This window comes from Talaromyces atroroseus (assembly GCF_001907595.1).
Source record: "Talaromyces atroroseus strain IBT 11181 chromosome Unknown scaffold_13, whole genome shotgun sequence".
NCBI lineage: Eukaryota > Fungi > Ascomycota > Eurotiomycetes > Eurotiales > Trichocomaceae > Talaromyces > Talaromyces atroroseus.
Window position 1 is genome coordinate 774,847 of NW_017971445.1, and position 18,762 is coordinate 793,608.

The window sequence follows — 18,762 nt, forward strand, 5'->3', positions numbered from 1 at the left end:
CCAGCTTCAAGCTTTGCACCTGAACCTGCAGCTCCTATTCAAGCGCCAGCTTCAAGCTTTGCACCTGAACCTGCAGCTCCTATTCAAGCGCCAGCCCCAGCATCTGTACCTGTACCTGCAGAACCTAGTGCCCAGCCAGGCCCTGAAAAACAGGGAGGGGAGCAGGAGCCGCCTTGTCCTGAATCTGAAGACGGCACTCATCACATGCCAATGCCAATGCCAGAGGACAGTGAGGCCCCAGATGCACCAAAAGAGACACCTAAGCCACAGCCAGAGGTCCCTATTGATCCCCAAATTCCAGCAGGCAAGGGTAATTCCTACCCGCCCCCTCATCCTCCTGCGCAGCAAAGTCATCCACAGCCGCATGAGGACGCGGAGCCTTTCCCTGAAGAACACGAGCTGCCGGAGCCTGACCATGAGAAGGATCAATACCATGGCACATATCCTCCTCCCAAGAAGCCTCAAGATGGCATTGACTCGGCCCCTGTTCCCGAGGAACACGACCTTCCGGAGCCTGACCATGAGAAGGATCATTATCATGGCGCATACCCTCCTCCCAAGGAGCCTGAAGATAACTTTGACTTGTCCCCTGTTCCTGAAGAACACGAAACCGAACCTGAGACTTACAAACCATTCCCTCCTGGCCCCCAGTACGGAAAGCCCCAATCTCACGGTCATGTGACGCCTTCTTCGACATTCAAAGCCCAGATCAAGGCATCTCAGGCTCCATCATCAGTGCACCATGCTTCCTACCAAGCATCGATTCCTCCGTCTGTGTCCATACCAGCCAAGCCCACGACGACCGCACCACCTCCAACTTTGATTACCGCTCCTAGCATCGCCCTAACTCCCACCCCAACTGTGCCAAGTCCTTTGTCGGTGCCCTCACCTTTCCTTGGTGGGGCTGGCTTCGTTGCTGCTCCTCAAGGCTTCACTTTGGCCGTCCTCGGAGCCTTGGCCTTCCTTCTATGAACATAGTCTTAGTTTGAGATTCAAGGCAGCCTGGTTTGACTATGTCCACATACAATGAACCTCTTCATACTACACGGCTATATCGTTCTACCGGGCCGGATCCGGCACGCAGATGACCCTGTCATCATCCACTCGTTTGATTTTGTCAAGTAAGATCTTCATGATGTCTCAATCAAGTCATTCATTTTCATGAAGCTCCCGTGCTATTCGCGCCGATAACTGCGCATCGGATATAATGCCATTAGATCTGTGGACAATGGGCAGATTTTGATCTGCTGCCGTAATTTGATTGAAAATTTCCTCTCTTTCAGCCTGATGTTATTCGAGTAAGGCTATCCTCATGTTTAATACCTGCTTTGTATCAAGTACCATAATTTTGCTATTTAATAACATTTGTTTACCTTTCTATGGACATCGCCAAACTGCCTCATAACTTGGCTCAGCATCTCCCTTACTTTCCACATTCCAAGACAGAGGCAGTTTTACCCAAGTGGCGCGTTCCAACTCTCTTTGTTCGTACCAACTTTCCATACATCATCCACGTAGCTTCAGCTCTTCATTTTCAGGCAGGGCGGTTAGAGACCAAATATGAACTATTTTCCCCTGATTGGCCCTAGTACAAAGCATAACTAGTCAGTCTGTCTATTATAATAACACATATGTAGGTCATGAAACTATACATCGTCCAGTCAGGGGCCACAGAACGCTTGACGCTATATCCAAGCCTCCAACAAAGCGGCTTCAAGACATATTGCAATTTCCGAGTGGCTCGAGAACTAAACTTTGTTCTGAATGAAGAATAAGAGCTGGAAGAATCCTACGCTGTGGATATTGGTTGACTAGGTGGGCACAGAAGCTCGATGACTTGCAGCTCTGGGCTAACATGACTAGCCTCAGGATAGGGTTATGCTACTATCACAGGTCTATTGGCTAGAGGGCATATGCGCCAGCGGCAATGCAAGATCTCTGCCATCCAAGTCAGCAAGGTAATTGGATATGATCGTGAACCAGACATCAGCATTCCGTGGCAGGGTGAAATTAGACCGACGCATCTGGCACCGTAGAACTAAGCGCTGAGCCGCTTCCTTCAGCAACGGGTATCCTTGAAACATTACAGGTTAAAGCGCCTGCCAACGGCGACGTATCAGAGTTGCCACACCGTAACTACAAAGACGGTCTCGACAGCCCTCTCGTCCACAAGGACCGGCTGCAAGCATCTGATTGGCTGTTCTATAGGACTGGCGCGGGCGGCTCGCCGAAGCCGCGGGGGCCAACCAGAGCGAGCAGCTGGCAGTGCTCCACCAACCTTGAAACACCAAGAAGGCCTGTGAGAGAAGATAGAGAGAAATGACTGGCGACGTATAGACGCAGGGGTGTTTGAGGCTTGCTTCAGCACGCGCGCAGCGAAGCGAGGCGTGTTTGCGTGGTCTGTTGTCGCAGCATGGTCGTGGCAGTGTCTTGATTTATATAGAGACACAGGTTCCCAAGTCTGTTCTGTTCTGTTATTCAATTCACTTTGTGCTTTTCCTTGCCGATTCTTTTCTTGCTATTGTTTTCCGCGGGTCGGATTCTTTCAGTCCAAGCATTTTCTCGGCGTCAACTTGCTCGTGTCATTTTTGTTTAATTTTATATTATTTCGTTTCATTTTCATTCTCAGCTCTGGCAGCGAATTTGTTTGTTTGTATGGTTTGCTCTGGTCCCGGCTGCGGATGACTCTGGCTGACTAACCGTTTTTATTTACAGACTTGTATTATTGCTCCTTGTACCATACGCCATACCATACCGAAATTACGGTGTACATTACGGTTTTTCGTCTTTACATCAAAACATACAAAAGATCTCCCAAAGCTTCGGGCGAAACGATCATCCACCACCCTCTCCGCAGTGTGTTGTGGTTGGACAAGCCCCCTTGTGACTGGCTGACTAGTGGTCTATTCACGCCTCGACGCTCATTCTCATTTTATCGACTTAAAATCATTGCTTTCGCCCACCCTTTCTGTCTTTGAAGCATCCCATTTCAACTTGTCGGCCATTTCCGGACCTCTTTATCAATTACCTCTTACAACTATTTCAAATAATCCAACAGAAAGACATGGCGCCTGAAAGACCCGTCTTACAACCCCTCAAGACGCCAAAGACGCCAAAGACGCCAACCCTCCCGTCTGAAATACAATGTGTTTCTCAATCGGACACCAAGACCGACAAGCCTATGCCAAAGCCAATAACCCCGCCACTTGCCTATACCCAGTTCCTAAAGGCAATGAAACCTGAGATTCAAAGCCCTATCAGCCCTGCAGCCGGCTTTTCTAGATATCCCATTGAAAAGTTAGGCACACCGTCCACAACAACAACAACAAGCGTGTCATTTCCTCACGGTGGCGAATTCGTGACATCTGAGTCTGGCTCACCTGAATCCCCGGTGACTACACCCCTCTCTGCAAAGTCTCCTCATGGACGGAAGCGGTTGCGAGTCTCAACAGTCCTAGCTGCACGAAAAGCAATGTCTCCGGCCACTGCTTCTCCACGGAGTGCTTCTACCGTTGCATACTCCCCTTACTCACCCGCTGAGTGGAGAATGCGTTATCTCGACGGACCTCAGCTTCCTGCTGGCAAGTCTGTGACTGTTCGAGAGGTTATCACTCGCACAGTCACGTATAGGCGGGCTTCCTTGGAACCAACGCCACAGGCCAAGCGACGCCGAACTAGTGCAACTCCACAGGCTTGATCTTTCCTCGCATTCTTCTTTTTGTTACGGGACCACGACGAATAGATCGCATTTGTGAATATTTTGTCATTATCATGTTTGCATACTATTTCTTTCTTTCTTGTCTTTTGTCTTGTCTTTTTTTTTTAAGATTATCATCATCCTAAGCAACCGGGATGGCTTGAAGTCTTATGATGATGATGCATTGTTTGTTTACTTTCTCTTTGTCTCTTCTCATGAGTATACGATAAATATTTTGTTTACTTTGCATGTCTGTTTTGTTTTGATATTGCAAGGAGTTGGGTCAGGAACTTGATTGTATATTTGTTACCACATTTCAGAGCAAGCCTTTTCATTTGGATCGAAAGGATGGGGTGGGGGCGCAAAATGGTATAACACTGTCCATGTTCATGTTGGACTAAAAATCGATTCATGTCAATGAAATAATAATTTCTTTGTGCTGTCAAAGCGTTGTCTTCACTCGAGTATCATGACTATATTCTATTTTAGGACCTAGTCATTATTGATAACCATGGAACAGCGTGGACCCGCCCACTTAGCCCTCTTAGGTTTTTCACCAGTCAAATCCTGAGGCAAAAGACGAGTTTGTCTGACTTGAAAAAGAAAATTGAAGGAGCATGATTCGGATATGAAATCGAGAGGACCAACAGCAATACACGAAGCTAGTCGTATAGACACGTGTTAGAAACGAGCTTGACTCCTTTGGTCAATAGCTGAGGCTACTAGCAAGTACCGGGCCTCTATACATGCAGCTGAGGCGTCATACGGCTCCGAAGGCCATGACTCAATCCATAGATTCCAGATGTTTCTTTTCCACCCTGTCAGACTAATCGATATTAATTGTACGACTCTATACTACGACTCATGGCGGCGAGTTATGAGAGATCAGACCCCTCCATTTAACTGCTCTCTGAGTCCGAACCAAGGGTCAAGTCCACTGAGCTTGACTAGCTGGTTGTTGGTCAATCTTCGATGAGTTATCCCTAGAACGCCACTCGGCATTTTTTAGGTTTAGCCTGGGGGAGGCAGACTGAACTATTTACTATCAAGTTAGCTAGCACATAATACTCCGTCCGTACCGTGCTAATTTCGCAAAATAACTTCAGCTAGTAAGACTAGCAGGTCCATGCTCTTGGGTTTGGACATGACAAGCGGAGAAACTTGAAAGAATGATGAATCACCGAGGGGCTGTGTAGTATGGACAAGTATCACAGTCTACGACATGGCCATGGGGCACTATGTAGTTAGCATGCCCCACACACGGACAATACGTATCAGTAATGAATACTTTACACAAGACCATACCCGTGTAACGGCCATTACAACAACAACTTAGGATTCATGATATTTTTAATCTCATCTTACCGTCTTTCTTAGAAACCAATAGAGGTTTTCTGAACCTTAACTGAAGTTCATTGTAACATTTATACTCACACTACTCCTCTTAGCACAAAGTAGTCCAGTCCGTGAATGTAATATTCCCAGCATCATCCGTACTAATGGCCGAGTCAACTTTTTGTTTTCATCATCGATTCCATCCAATAGCACACCGCTTCAACGAAGTTTCTTCAGGAAATTGGAGCACCCTTGTCAAACCCGATGAGCATGCAGCCAAGGCCAGAATGCTCTGCTTTTGCATATGCACGGGAAAAACGTATGTCCTTTCCAGGTTACATGCTTTAATTATGTTCCATTGCTTCAAGCCCACAAAAGGCGGGAAGAGGGGGGGGTTGTGTGGTTTGTGACTTCTCTGCTCGCCATGTAACTGTCTCCTTGTGTCTTTCTGTGGCGACTAATAACAATTAGAAGCCTGATATCCTTACCGACATTTGATACACATCGAATCCTCCGATGCTGATTGGCTATTGTTGAACGGAAGTTTTCATTTTCCCTGGAAGGTTACCGAGAGGGGGGGAACGGTCCGCTCATATGCCCCACTTATACCCACTTTTCGATGATCAATTGACCCAGTCCTGATCGTGGATTAAGCGCCGGCGCTTTCCCTCAAGCGGAATAGCGGAACGCCTTTCTCATAGACCTCGTTCGTAATAGGGATATGATTGGCTAGACCTCATCGAGCTTATGCGGGGGTGACAACTAGACCCTTCGGCTCTTGACCAATTCGGGAAGACATGCCCGCTATAGGTTAGGAGGCACAACACGCATGGCTTTCATTCGTCCTTCCTAACTAAGTTAAGCATCGTTTCAGCTTTGTATGGGCTACCTTTCTTGCCAAGGTGTAAAGGAGCGGCCCTAATGAGAAGCACTGCGAATGGTATGCAAGCGAAACGTTAGGAGTTTGGGAGGTGGCTGGGAGTCTTCATTAGTTCAAGCTGCGTGGCGATATCATGTGACAATAATGCTCAAGAAGCATTAGGAAGGTTAGATGTGGATATGGTGAGCAAACTTATCTCACATGATCCGCAAACATTGGAATGACGGTTAGGTAGCATGGAGTAACTAGTACATAAATCGAAACAAGCAGCATGAAACAGGCTCGGATGCGTGTGATGGATAATTATCAGGCCTCTATTTATCGGTCTCGTCTGAGCAAATGAAATCAAGAGTTTACTCCGCACTTCGGGACGATACTTTAGTGACTGCAATACCGACATATCAGCAGTGCATAACGCATAAAGTATGATTGTCGTCTTTGGCCATTTCCTTTCTCAATTGGCTAGTGATGCCATGGGATGCCGTGGGACTTCCACAAAGTCACATAGTTTGTGCATCTCAGACCCACAGAGACAAAATCGATCACCCATTTTTCCTGAAGATACTAATAATGGAAGCATTCATGGTACTGTCACATTAACCCCCCTGTCCCCAAGTTTCGTCAAAATAAATTACGATATAGGCGGGGCAAACGAGCCAGCGAGGAGTTATGCCCTTTTTCAATGTTTACATCGACATCCACGGAGTATGAACCCATGCAAATCTCGCAAGCTTAGTGCAATTTTAGAAGCAAACTAATACACTTGTCCCGGTATATTTGAATCAATTGAATACCCCAAAAGTTCCTTGCTTGCCGGTGCGTATCAAAGGATGCACGCCGGAGTACGTTTGAGATCGCAGTGTTGTGAAATATGAGTGCAAGTCTACCTACCTACCTACGTGGGTGAAGAATACATGAGAAATATTGAATGGGACTACCAGAAAGATTGCTCTAATTTATCTATGAGTCGAGGGCCATAAGCTTAGACGGCCTTGTCCCAAAGTGGCAAGCCTAGGAAGTGGAGACAAGCCACCAAGTCTAAGAATAGATCGCCTCCATCAATATCGTTCATTATTCTTCTTTCAACTCACATTTTAACGTTGTAAATGTTCTAAAATTAACAACTCTCGATGCGGTTTATACATAAAGGCCTTGGTTTCTTTGCCCTCGACTCCACTAATACCACCTCGCCAACTGTTACACCTAACCGAGCTATCCAATCCATGCATTTATCATCCAAGGGAAAGCCTCTGTACATGGCTGTAGTCATCTCAACACCTTCCCTATTAGGCTTACACCAGTTCATATTTAGTATACCAACTGTTTTTCTATTTTTACTCTCTAGAGATCTCCACTTGGCGTCTGCATGGATACATGCAGGTACTCCATACCTGCACCGATTAGCTCTATAAAATCTCTCAGGCTGCCTCAATCGCGAGCATCTAGGCTTCTTGTGAACATTAATCCCTCGCTGGATCTGCTCTTTTATTGTTGAAGTATCCATGGTATTCATTTCTATTCGTCCATCCTGATATCGCGAGTTATAATTAGAAGTTTCCTCAAACACCTAACGAAGTGGTTTGCGTCCATTTCCTCGACAACCAGCTTTTAGAATGCATATCATATGTCTAGCTTCCGTACTAGGTAGCATGTAATATCGCAATGGAGCCGTTTTCAAGGTTGTTGCAGCCCGTTCCTCTCTTCTACCCATGCCAATTGATGCTATTTTCAGAAACATCCATGCCAGTCCCTTGCTTTTCTGTACATCTTGATGTCGTTTAAATATTTTATCTTGCCTATCTAGGTATCCCTGGTACTTTTTGGACCTCTGGTTCCGTCCTTGTAAGTACCTGTATGTACAAGACGAGCTTGTTTCCATCGTATCGTCAGTTACGATACCAATTTCATCAATAATCCATGCTTTTTCTGGATCCACGTCGTAATATTTCGGGGGTTGTGGAATTTCTCCATTGATCTTGGACTCTATTTTAAGATCAAGCCTGTTCACAGGGAAAAGCGTAAGTTCAAGTGAAGCCTTTCACTGTTCATGGAGATGGTGCCGTTGCTAAAAAAAGAAAACCAAGAAGAACCCGTACGTACTAATTATAGAATAGAACTAGATGAAACATTCTCGTTGTTGAGAACAGATTCGAAAGGGAATCTAGCACTTATATTGTTGACTCTGACCTCTCGATAAAGCAGTGGATTTGCACAATATTCGACGAAAACTAACAGTGCTCCATCTGAGAGCTCATTCGTTCATAAACATTGAAGCAGATAGACAGTCTCCTGTTCAGAGTAACTAGAGGCGTTATGTTAGCTCCTCGGCCTCGGCATTGTGACTGAGATGATATCCGAATGCAGCATTATGGCTATCGAAGACATCTTTCAGTGCCATTTCCCTACCACCAGGCTTTATACTTGGTCAAGTTGCTGCCCTGATTCCAGAATATTCCTAGGAGCTTTGCTTTCACCGAGCCGGGCTCATCCAAATGTCCAGACTGAAGGCCGTCCTCGCTTGTATCCAAGCAACGATGCTTGGATAAGCAACGCCAAAGTCTCCGGCTTTGCTTGGAATACTGAAAATCCGAAACCAGTTTGCACAACGGCCATGCCTAAGACAAGGGAACTCGAAATTATTCACCGACCCGATCATCTTCCTCGCTACTATATACATGTTCGTTAACTTCGGTCTCATCTCAAGTGAATGATACTACAGCCTCACTATGAATAAAGAGGTTCTTTCTTTACAAACAGCAAGGCCGATTTGTCGAGAGAGCCTTCGCCCACCTGGTCGATTCGACTATGTTCCCGGACACGGCCGAGTTGATCAGATCGCGGTCTTCCACCACCGCCATCACCACCTTAATGCCTGTTCGTGCAGGTTTCTCCGTTTTGCTTTCGCTCCTCCATTGCTTGATCCCTACCTAGGCACTTAGGTAGGCTGGTTGTAGGTATATACCCAAGTATGCCTCGGTCTGTACATGGCGCGGCCGACAGCGACGGACCCTGTCCAGACGGCATCTTGACCTCTCCGGCAGAGCCCTCACACATCGACCGTGATTGGGTATTAGCGCGCGCGTCGAGATACTCAATTAACCGACTGCTACTCAGTGTGGCTGTACATTGAGCAGCACCCAATCAGAAGCACGCGACGGTGTGATTGACCTGCAGCGGCTCATGCTATATTTAGAAGACACGGTCTGATTCGGCCGGCCGCAACGTTCTTTCATCGTCCATTACCTCAAAAGGAAGTAATGCTCGCGGCGCTGTCAAGGCCTAGCAGGCCTGACTCCTGAGGGGTTCGCAAATCCCGTGATCCCGCCCCCCTCTTGCCATCCTCTCAAGGTGAAAATGGCTTCTTCCCATCGCCTCCTGTGCAAGCTTGCCCAACCCGCCCCATCTTTGAACACAGCTTGGATCTTAGACCCTGAGAAAATTCGTCGCTATGTCTAGAGAAACTTTCCAAGCAGTTCCCGACGACGACCGCTTCTCTGGCTGGGACATCCCCGTCGTCCCGGGTAATAGCAATAGCCTCGCTATCTCAGCGTTTGCCCGCTTCGAGTTCGAGGCCGGCAAAGGGAATGAGGGAACCAAGATCCTGATGGTGGAGTGGGAAGACGACGGGCGCAGCGCGTCGTCACCGGGCTCATGGCATGTTTTCTGGGAAGGCAAGACGGCGCTTCTGCCTGCCGATGAGCAGACGAGCGAAAAAACGCGCCGCTTCTATTTCATGCTGCCTCCGGGTATAACTGTCCCTCCCGTTGTGAGCCTGAGTTATATCCCACAACCTAATTCGGCATCAACTGTCAAGCCGCCGGACTCAACTAAGATTAACCCTTTGCCTGCTATTTTCCCACCCGAACTGGGCGTTACCGCGCGCACAGCTGGGAAGAAGGGTGTTCTGCATACCATTTGGGCAAAAAAAAGATTGCAATCCCTGGAGAAAGAAATCCAGGAGGAGTCTTTGAATAATGTCGAAGGGATAGCCCTGCAGATGGCAATCCAGGAGAAAGAATGGATTGAAGCAAATTTCGGTGTCACGGTACCGTCATCTGCCCTTGACGGCTCATCGTCTTCGCCGGATGCCTCATCCCTATCTTTGGCGCCTCTGACGCCCATCTCGCCAACTGGGGGTAGCAAACTGGGCGAGAAGCTCAAAGGATTAAAGCTGGATACTAGTGAGAAGGATCCAAAACAGTCAGCTGAAGGTGAGCAAACTACTTGGACTATCTTTATAACAGGAAAAGACACTGATGATATTAGACCACCGTCAGAATGCCATTGAGGCGCATCTTCTTTCTCCCCAGTCTCCTGACGTAGCTGTCTCGTCTTTCAGCTCTTTCCATAGTGTCACTATGAATAACTCGGATGTCAAGCGTATCGTGGCCCACGCGCCACCACCTTTCATTCAACAGGCGCAGAGCAGCAGCAGCAGCAGCAATGCTAGTCTTCTTGAACCTGTGGCGCAGCCTGCAAGCTCGGACTCTGATGATTTGTTTGCGAAGGCTCTGAGCCCGCGTTCGCCTGACTTGCCACGCAGTCCGTTTTCCTTCTCGTCAAGTGAGGTCCTCGCGGCCCAACGAAACCGAAACCGTGATTTGCATACTACCACTGTGTAAAGGGAGGTTTCTTCCTGATGATATTATGAATTTGTGCTGCAGCTTGTGATTTTAGCCTGCCATATGCCAATCCACGTCGATAGTAAATAAATTTGATTTGTCATTCTTTTATTTCATTGAAACTATAGTGTTTTATATCAAAGTAGAACTTTAGCCTCAAATCTGCAGCTCAAACAAGTCATAAGTCATCGCCATCCACATAGTCCTCACCGTAGCACTGTTTCTTGACTGCCTGGACCAGTTCACGATCTCCACTAGCAAGCTTATTAAGATATTGTTCCATGATGTCAATATTATCTGCCCACATCATGGCTTCCAGCTTCCATTTGGCGATATCCTCGGTTTTTCGTTTAATGCTTGTGAAATCGTTGGCTTCAAAGGCACTCTTTTCTGCCCGGAGCCGCTCTACTTCAGCACCCAGCTCAGCCTTACGCTTCATCAAGTCCTCTCTCTCCGCTTGAATGACTGCAGGATCATGATGGAAACCCTCATCCTCTTGGGCTGCAGCCTCCTTCTTTTCTACTTCGTCCTCTAGCTGCTCCACCAGTTTTGCCACTCGATTCATTTCTCGGAGCGTTCTCTCTTTCATGTTCTCGCGCTCGCGCCGCTCGTCACTCGGAAAACTCCAATACCAGTTGTTGCTGCCAATCTTCTCCATGCGAATTTTGTTGTCGTTGACCAGCCCAGTAATGAACTCCTTGACTTGGATGCTATTGATGCTGGCAACAGAAGGGAGCATCTTCTCCAAGTCCTTGAGGGTGTGGCAAGCACATGTCGAGCGTATGTAATTGAGTATCAATTGCTGTTTCACCTCGGACGAAACTGACTTGCTTTTGGGAGGCTATATTCAACCGTGAGTAAAGCTGTGTAAACAGCGCGGAGATTGAAATAAAGATATACCATCTTCGAGGAGTCAGTCAGTTCACAACTGCGCAACAGATTGGCCAAGTCAGACAGTGACTCTGTAAGTGTCAAGTTCACGTGCTCTGCCTGAGCGATGGGACCAAACAGGAAGGTGCGACCCACGGGCTATTGCAAGGCAGCACATGACCTTGTCATTTAATCGAGAAACTGTCTCCCATCATCATCTTCTCCTTTCTCGCCTCAACAGCTTCAACCTAGCAGAGGACAGACGACGTTTCCATCGAGAAACACACGAGCGATTCACATCATATTTCTTTCTTATAATCTAAAGTCGTACGAGCCCTTTACCTAGGTATGCAATCGCCTACCATCGAGAACAACCCTTCATGATTATTTGCCTACTACGTTACCGACCTTTCTGTTTGTGAAAGGAAGAGTGCTAATCTCAGGCAATTAATCCCATTGAAGCGCAGCGTGTTTGATGATCGATTTCTGGCTAAATGCGATGAGTTTTTCAAAAAAAATTGTTCCAAGTATGATGCATTTAGAACCTCGCCAACGTTGACTATTTTTGATACAAACAGCGGCTCGGAACAAGTTTGTCCCGGCACCCCGTCGCGTCTCAAATGATATCATCAACACCAGATGATATGCAATTCTACAATACCTATACTTCCATCTGATGTATGAATTCTTTTCTCTTGAACCGGGCCCAGGGGTCCATTGAACCTTGGGAGTTTCATGTAGCCCAAACTTCTCGTTTGGTACAGCTTCTTGAGCCATCTCCCAGAATCCAATTTACGAGCTCCAAGAAGTCGCAAACTGAAGACCATGAGGTTTTAGCGCACAAAGCAGGGGTAAACGTCCTTGCTATTGATCACCACTATGGCCGATAGTATGTGCTTACAATGAACGTGCTGGAATACATACTGACTTCTTTTGTACAACAGTCTAGTATCGGGTGGTGCTGATCCCTCCATTCGTTTATGGGACCTTGATAGCAGAGGGTCTGAACTCGAACATCTTCACGAGCCTAGTGCGTGGGTTGATAAGTATGATGGGTGTAACGTGATAAAACATTCTAAAACGATCTCTGACATTAGCAAAGGGCGCAACATGAATCTTCCCACAGTCATTCGTTGACATCGATATCTATCTATCCGTTCGATCCCAACCCATCTACAATCTTGACCACATCTCGTGACAACACCCTGAAGCTTTCTGCACTTGGAAATAGCGAAATTATACCGGCACACACATTTAACCTCCATGCGACTCCCTATTCTCATTCTCTTTCAGCGCATCCAGCGTCGACGCTTCTCATTGCAGTCGGGACGTCTGAAAGAACTGTCCGCCTCCTAGACTTGCGTAGCGGTCTAGCAACCCACACCCTCCCTGGTCATGACTCGGCTGTCCTATCTTTAGCTTGGGCGCCGCATCGGCCACATATTCTTGCGTCTGCGTCTGCAGACAACCGGGCGATCATCTTCGATATCCGCAAGGCAGGAACAAGCTCTGCAATTGGATCATTGGACATGGATGATACCGTTGGGGTGTTTTCACAAGGCGTTATATCAGGCTCTTCTGTCAGACGGCATGCTTTTACCCGTCGTGGACGTGCTCACAATGGCGCCGTGACTGGAATCAGATGGACTTCAAATGGCAGTCATTTAATTACTGCAGGTCAAGATTCACGGCTTCGAGTGTGGAATGCAACTACAGGTGCTAATACGCTCGTACATTTTGGCCCGCGGGTGCGAAATAGTGCGTCTTCGCATCTCGCAGAAAGAGCACCGGTAGTCTTGCCGAGCAGCCTCGTGCAGGCTGGTCACGAAATTCTGCTATGGCCTAATTTCAACGACCAAGAGGATCGTGGCGAGATACTGATGTTTGAGATACGCGAAGGAACATTTATCAAGACATTGAAAGTTCCCGGGCTCATGTCAGCCACACGCCAGCAACGAATCGGTAGATCAAGCGCACTGAGTGCCGGCAGAATCAATGCTCTGGCGTGGAGAGGCAATGGATCATCTGGTGAAGGTTTAGAATTATACTCTGCACACGGAGATGGTACAATCAGGACCTGGGTATCTCGTGTCCCAGAGGGCGAGCCCGAGATTGAGGAAAACAACGAAATGGAAACGAGGAAACGCAAGCGAGATGTACTTGAAGAAATATACCAGGGCCTCACTGGCTCTTCTGTAAGTTTCACGTGAGACTTTTGCTATGGACATATGATGTATATTGTAGGATTGACATTTGGTGTCTCCAGCAATGACATTGATAGACATATATATATATACAATATTTTTCTCATCAATCATACAATTTTCCCAGAACTCTTAATCAACACGCATATGATATATAAAAGATCACTCAAGCTCTCTGCTCAGGTTCTGCAACAGCCTGTGTCCCCTCAGGATCCTCCCCAGCCAGCCTGTCAAACGCACCGGTAGTCTTTGCAGCATGCTTGAACGTGCGCACCCGGCCCTTTGCACCCGGATCATTGGCCTGGAAATGCATATTCTTGGTCTCGATCTCAGCCGGTAAGGAATCTCCAATGCCCGTCATCACCTCACCGGACTGGCCTACATCGCGAGTACTGCGCGGCATGTCGGTAGAATTGTCCGCTGCCGCAGCCACTGAGGGCTGCGCAATGCCGTCGTAGTCGAATCGATGGTCTTCCTCTTGCTGATCTCGGCGTGCCTTTGACGGGATTGTGTTCTGGAGGCCGGCGTCGTTGGGCATGGTGGTGCCTGTTGGGGCCATTTCGGATAGAGTGCCACCACGGTGAGGGTCGTTGCCTGCCATTTTTCTTTTTTCTCTCTCTCCTTATTTTTTGTTGTATAGTTGTATAGTTGAATGTTTTGAATGGGGGATTTGTTTGATGAGGATTAGAAGAAATGGTTAGGGATATGAGGAGCTGGACAGGTTGGATAGAATCGATATTTGTAGAGGATTGCTTCTTATATCATCTTGTTGTTATGTCGCTGATGTCACTCACTGGGCATGATGGTAGCATGACATCACATGATCAAAGTGAGCACCTCACATCATCAATTATCATTTTGACTGATTGATAAACCTCAAACGGGCCAGGAGGAGCGTTGTCTGTCCTTGGAAAAAAAGGCAATCTGATATCATGACCGGTTGTTATGCGGTAGTAATAGTGGAACTTCCCAAAAAAAGTCCTATCGTCAAATCATTGAGCCGCCAAAGTAATGGATATTATCAGTAAGTTTAACTAATTGTAAAAGAGAGAGAAAAAAAGAATCGAAAGTTAGAATCGCCATGTAAAAGGAAATAACAGAACTAAATATAAACATGCAACTCCGACTTGGATGCATACAAAACACAGTATCAAACGCCGTGTCATCATCTATACAAGGAGCGCACTCTGCAAAAAGCTAATAACGCCAGTACGCCTATAAATTTTGAACAACATGTTAACAGCAATGGTATCTTTCAAGTTCAAAATATGTTCAACTGCGGAAATGCAAATGGCACAACAAGCGCTGTTTTTTTTTTTTTTTTCACCAAAAGAAATACCCTCACATCCTCATATATATGCACTGATGAGAAATCTGCTTCAGCGTTGATATAAAGGCAGAGATTCGTCGGTCTCGTCGTGCAGGTTGCTTAGCTGATCCTCTTCTTCTAGAATTGGCGCTGACGGGAGAGGGTTGGAACCATCATCAACCTGGGTGTCACCATTTTGGGTCGGCACCGGAACACTTGCCTCCAGCATTAGTCGGCGCCTCTCAAGTTCTTGCTTATCATCTGACTGGTCTGGACCCGGAAAACTTGGTTCTTCGTTTTGACTAGGGCCAGGAACAATAGTATCAACAGACATAGCAGATGACAGGGCTGCAGCTCCGACAGTCCTATCGCTGGGTGCGAGGTGAACGTACGAATAATCGTCTTCGGCGATATCGGGCGCTGTGGGTGCAGGTGCTACTGTAGAAGAACCAGCTCCTACCTCCTCAAGCGGTGGCTGACTAGGTAGTAGCAACTCTTCCGCTCGCCGCAGCCGCGACTTCTCGTCTTCCGGTTCTTGTGTGTCCGGTGGTTGCAGGGGCTCTTCCAACGACTCATAATGTTGGTCATTTGGAGGGTAGTCGGACCAGCCTGGGTCTTCGTGGTCATAATAACCGTCTTCTTGATAATACTCTTCGCCATCGTAGTGGCCTTCTTCATCGACGTCTCCATCAGCTTGCTCAGCATAATTATCTGACGCATCATAGGTAGCGGAATGTGAATTATTCGCAGTGTCAGCAACTGATACATTTTCTTCCGGATTTGGTCGTAGTCGTCGACTAGAATCCCTAGTTCCAACGACAACTTCGAAAACCATGGCCACAACGCCCTTTTCTCGGCGAATTGGATCAGTGTCCAGGACATGTCCAGTCAAATTTCCCGCTGTTGTGCCACTATTTAGACCTGGGGGAGCGACCATGTGACTGCCGATTGGACCAGAAGACACCATGTTCAACCAAGGAAATCGATCTTGAGCAGTTACCTTGCCACGAAGATCGATTACTATCTCGACATAATACCTGAAGCTGATCATTGCTCCCGGGACGCGAGTAATCGTGGGAAACGTATCTTCTGGTATTCGAATTGAATTTTTGATTGTTGCCGTCATTGTGCGAGGATCAATGATTAATGGGGAGAACGTTTGAAAAAGGTCCTTGCGAAAAACACTGCTATTCTTGCTTGTCCCTAGGGAAAGACCGCTTAGTCCTGTTCTTGACTTTGGGACAAAGTCTTCATACACCCTCTTGCCGCCGGCATCTGAAGGGCCAAGCGGTATGGCAGGGTGTACGTCAATGCGACCTTGTCGATAGAGCGTGATGATAATGCCATGAGGACTGCGGATTTGGCGATTGTGACTGATCATGACTCTGAGCGGAATAGTGTCTCCAGGCAAGGCCCCTGACCTTTGTAGTTCAACTGTAGCGGTGATAGTTTTCTCTGGAAATGACGTTGACGTACTGCGCGCTTCACCGCTTCGCACGCTAGCAGTTCTGTGCGAATCACTCACAGCTTTGAAACTCTGGCTGCTTGTGCTTCGGCGACTAGAGCCACTGATTTCACTCGGTGCGGGACTCAAGGGGAGCGTTGTTTCCTGCACGCCCAGCGTGTTCGAGGCCGTCTCTTGACTTTGGTCGCCTAAGGGGGCCTTTTGTTTAATTCGGACTTTGGACTTCTTTGAGACCGGCTCTAATGATACCACCCTGGGTTTTGGTGCGGGAAAAGGCGCAATGTTGATGTCCTCCAGGACAGTAATCCGACGATGGCAGGAAATGGTCGGGCTAATTGTGATAGGGCGAGTCAAAGTCGCCGTAATTATGTACGAGATAGTCCCACGCTCGAACTGCGAACAGTCAATTTAGCCAAGATACTTTTTTTTTGCTTTTGCTTTTTCTTTTTCTTTTTTGATATAAGGGGAAAAGGCGTCGTCCTACATTCAAACTGCTTGGGAGAGTGTATGGAGGAAGCTCCAATTCAAACTTGAACTTGTATATACCTTCTTTGAGGCGTCCATCTCCGCAGAGAACCACCTCATCTTCGAAAAGAGTTGCGAGGCCGTTTCCCATGTACTCACCGGCTCTCCTCCCGCGGCCAGGGCCCAGAAATCCAATCTCCGGGTTGATATCTCCCGGCGCGACCGTCACCTTGAACACTTTGACGTAGCCGTGCAGACAGACAACCAGATGCGTTACCCGCACTGGCTTAATGACAGTGAGAACCACCGTGCCCTTGATAGCATCTCCGGGGAAATACGCCCTCCACGGGTCATCGGGCTGGACATAAAACTCTGAGATGTTCTTGTTCCGGTTGTGAAAGCGCGAGGCTAGCTTGTTCACCCATCGGTTCCGCGGTGCAGAAGGGACTGTTGGGGTGCCCGACAGGGGTTCGACGGACATGACCTTGATAGTGATCCATACAATGAATGTGCTCGCTGAATCACTCGTGTGGGAGTGGGAGTGGGAGTGGGCGGATTCCGCTCACGAGGTCATGCGGCACTCAGAATGCGTCGTCGCGAAAGTTCTCGGTCGCGCTCCGGCGGCTGTAATTAGTTGGTCTTTGATGTCTTTGCTGGAACAGTCGTTTAGACGAGCAGAAACGAAGAGAAGGATCGTTGAGAGAGGGGGTGGTGGCCGGCATGCACCGGAGCGGACGGAAATAGGCGACCACGCGAATAGGAACGGGGGAGGGGGGTGGTTCACCGTGGCCTCTGGATGCTGATAGTCATGGTCTTGGATGCAACGGCAAGGAAGAGAATATATAGGAGGAGGTTGAAGCGAGGATAGGGCAGGAGCTAGCAAATTTGCGCGTGGAATTATTGGCTGGCCCAACAAAGTGGCCTCGAGGATACGTAGGCAAGAGGGGAACGCTGGAGTCCGATTGATTGCTTAGGCCTGGGTGGTACGCGCGGTCGGATTTTTTAGCGGGGGACCGTTGATCGAGGCGCCCGCCCACAAACAACGCGATGGCCAGCGAGCGAGTGAAGCGTAGAGGAGGAGGAAGAGAAGCTGTTGGCGGCGGCGGCGGTGGTGTTTCTGCGATGCGAGCAGCGAGCAGAAGGGGAGAGTTGGGGAAGGCACGCTCCGGCATCGCGGGACGTGGCAGATCAAGCTTTTTGGCGGGCCTTGGGCTCCCAATGATCTCTAGAGCGCCCGTCTTGGCTCTAAAAGTTTAAGGCTTACGGGGAAGCTAATGTGTGATCCGATGCCATTCTTTTTTACTTCTTCGCTCGTGATTTGATCCTGGTCTTTTCTCCTACGCTAGGTCTAAGCTCGAGATGAGTCGCAGCAGCAGCAGCAGCATGCAGAGCATCGCATCTGCGGCGTCCGTCCGCTGTCAGGATCTTGTCCGAGTATAGTTACCGTGTCAGACCAGATCGTCCACAAGCAAACCCCTTAGAAAAACCGCTAACTCCGAGTGATACTGAATGGCCACCGTGCTGATTAGTCCCGCCAACCCTACGCAGCATCCGGTGAGGGAGGACGCATTGCGATTCCCGCGATTTCCGAGGTACAGTTCCGAGGTACGTCCATATCGCTTTCCACACGCAAAAGTACGGAGCTTCCTTCTGCCATCGAGGGCAAGTTCGCATGCAGCAGCTGTAGCCAAAGTACCTTGATTCCGTTCTGGCTACCTGCAGACTCGTTCAGCCTTGACAAGGCCCATGATCCGAGAACGGTATACAACCTGAGGCCACCGTGGTAATGTTGTGCTGCGTCATGTCAATTGCTCCACTATTTCGAATGACAAATCTGACTGACCCGGTGACAGAACGACAGGATGTTTGCATCATGAGCCAGTTCAGTTCTGAGTCCATAACCACCTTAAAAAGC

At 48.1% G+C, this 18,762-nt stretch overlaps 7 protein-coding genes across 7 annotated transcripts in view, besides 2 other annotated features; 4 read left to right on the plus strand and 3 right to left on the minus strand.

Annotated features, from left to right (window-relative positions):
* UA08_08304 (hypothetical protein) overlaps positions 1 to 972 on the plus strand; it is a gene marked incomplete at both ends in the record, with an annotated part of 1,863 nt that extends 891 nt beyond the window's left edge. Inside the window, one exon of the mRNA XM_020263212.1 lies at positions 154 to 972. Coding sequence (XP_020116637.1) covers positions 154 to 972 — 819 coding nt within the window. The remainder of the gene's footprint in view (positions 1 to 153) is intronic.
* Positions 71 to 120: a repeat region (Identified by RepeatMasker using a combination of RepBase library and repeat library created with RepeatScout).
* A 2,092-nt stretch (positions 973 to 3,064) lies between the features above and the next one.
* On the plus strand, positions 3,065 to 3,697 carry UA08_08305 (hypothetical protein; the record flags this gene model as incomplete). The annotated part of the gene is made up of 1 exon (XM_020263214.1): positions 3,065 to 3,697. The coding sequence occupies one exon, from the start codon at positions 3,065 to 3,067 to the stop codon at positions 3,695 to 3,697; it is 633 nt and encodes a 210-aa protein (XP_020116634.1).
* Positions 3,698 to 9,360: 5,663 nt separating this feature from the next.
* On the plus strand, positions 9,361 to 10,617 carry UA08_08306 (hypothetical protein; the record flags this gene model as incomplete). Its single annotated transcript, XM_020263215.1, has 3 exons — positions 9,361 to 10,123; positions 10,179 to 10,508; positions 10,577 to 10,617. 3 exons carry the CDS (start codon positions 9,361 to 9,363, stop codon positions 10,615 to 10,617), a joined length of 1,134 nt encoding a protein of 377 aa, XP_020116635.1.
* Positions 10,511 to 10,541: a repeat region (Identified by RepeatMasker using a combination of RepBase library and repeat library created with RepeatScout).
* A 95-nt stretch (positions 10,618 to 10,712) lies between the features above and the next one.
* On the minus strand, positions 10,713 to 11,437 carry UA08_08307 (hypothetical protein; the record flags this gene model as incomplete). The annotated part of the gene is made up of 2 exons (XM_020263216.1): positions 10,713 to 11,375; positions 11,435 to 11,437. 2 exons carry the CDS (start codon positions 11,435 to 11,437, stop codon positions 10,713 to 10,715), a joined length of 666 nt encoding a protein of 221 aa, XP_020116608.1.
* An 846-nt stretch (positions 11,438 to 12,283) lies between these two features.
* On the plus strand, positions 12,284 to 13,654 carry UA08_08308 (hypothetical protein; the record flags this gene model as incomplete). The annotated part of the gene is made up of 4 exons (XM_020263217.1): positions 12,284 to 12,293; positions 12,354 to 12,450; positions 12,507 to 13,599; positions 13,649 to 13,654. 4 exons carry the CDS (start codon positions 12,284 to 12,286, stop codon positions 13,652 to 13,654), a joined length of 1,206 nt encoding a protein of 401 aa, XP_020116609.1.
* Positions 13,655 to 13,774: 120 nt separating this feature from the next.
* UA08_08309 (hypothetical protein) lies at positions 13,775 to 14,209 on the minus strand (the record flags this gene model as incomplete). Its single annotated transcript, XM_020263218.1, has 1 exon — positions 13,775 to 14,209. One exon carries the CDS (start codon positions 14,207 to 14,209, stop codon positions 13,775 to 13,777), a length of 435 nt encoding a protein of 144 aa, XP_020116788.1.
* A 778-nt stretch (positions 14,210 to 14,987) lies between these two features.
* On the minus strand, positions 14,988 to 17,328 carry UA08_08310 (pH-response regulator protein palF/RIM8; the record flags this gene model as incomplete). The annotated part of the gene is made up of 3 exons (XM_020263219.1): positions 14,988 to 16,333; positions 16,394 to 16,775; positions 16,867 to 17,328. 3 exons carry the CDS (start codon positions 17,326 to 17,328, stop codon positions 14,988 to 14,990), a joined length of 2,190 nt encoding a protein of 729 aa, XP_020116787.1.
* Between the last annotated feature and the right edge of the window lie 1,434 nt (positions 17,329 to 18,762).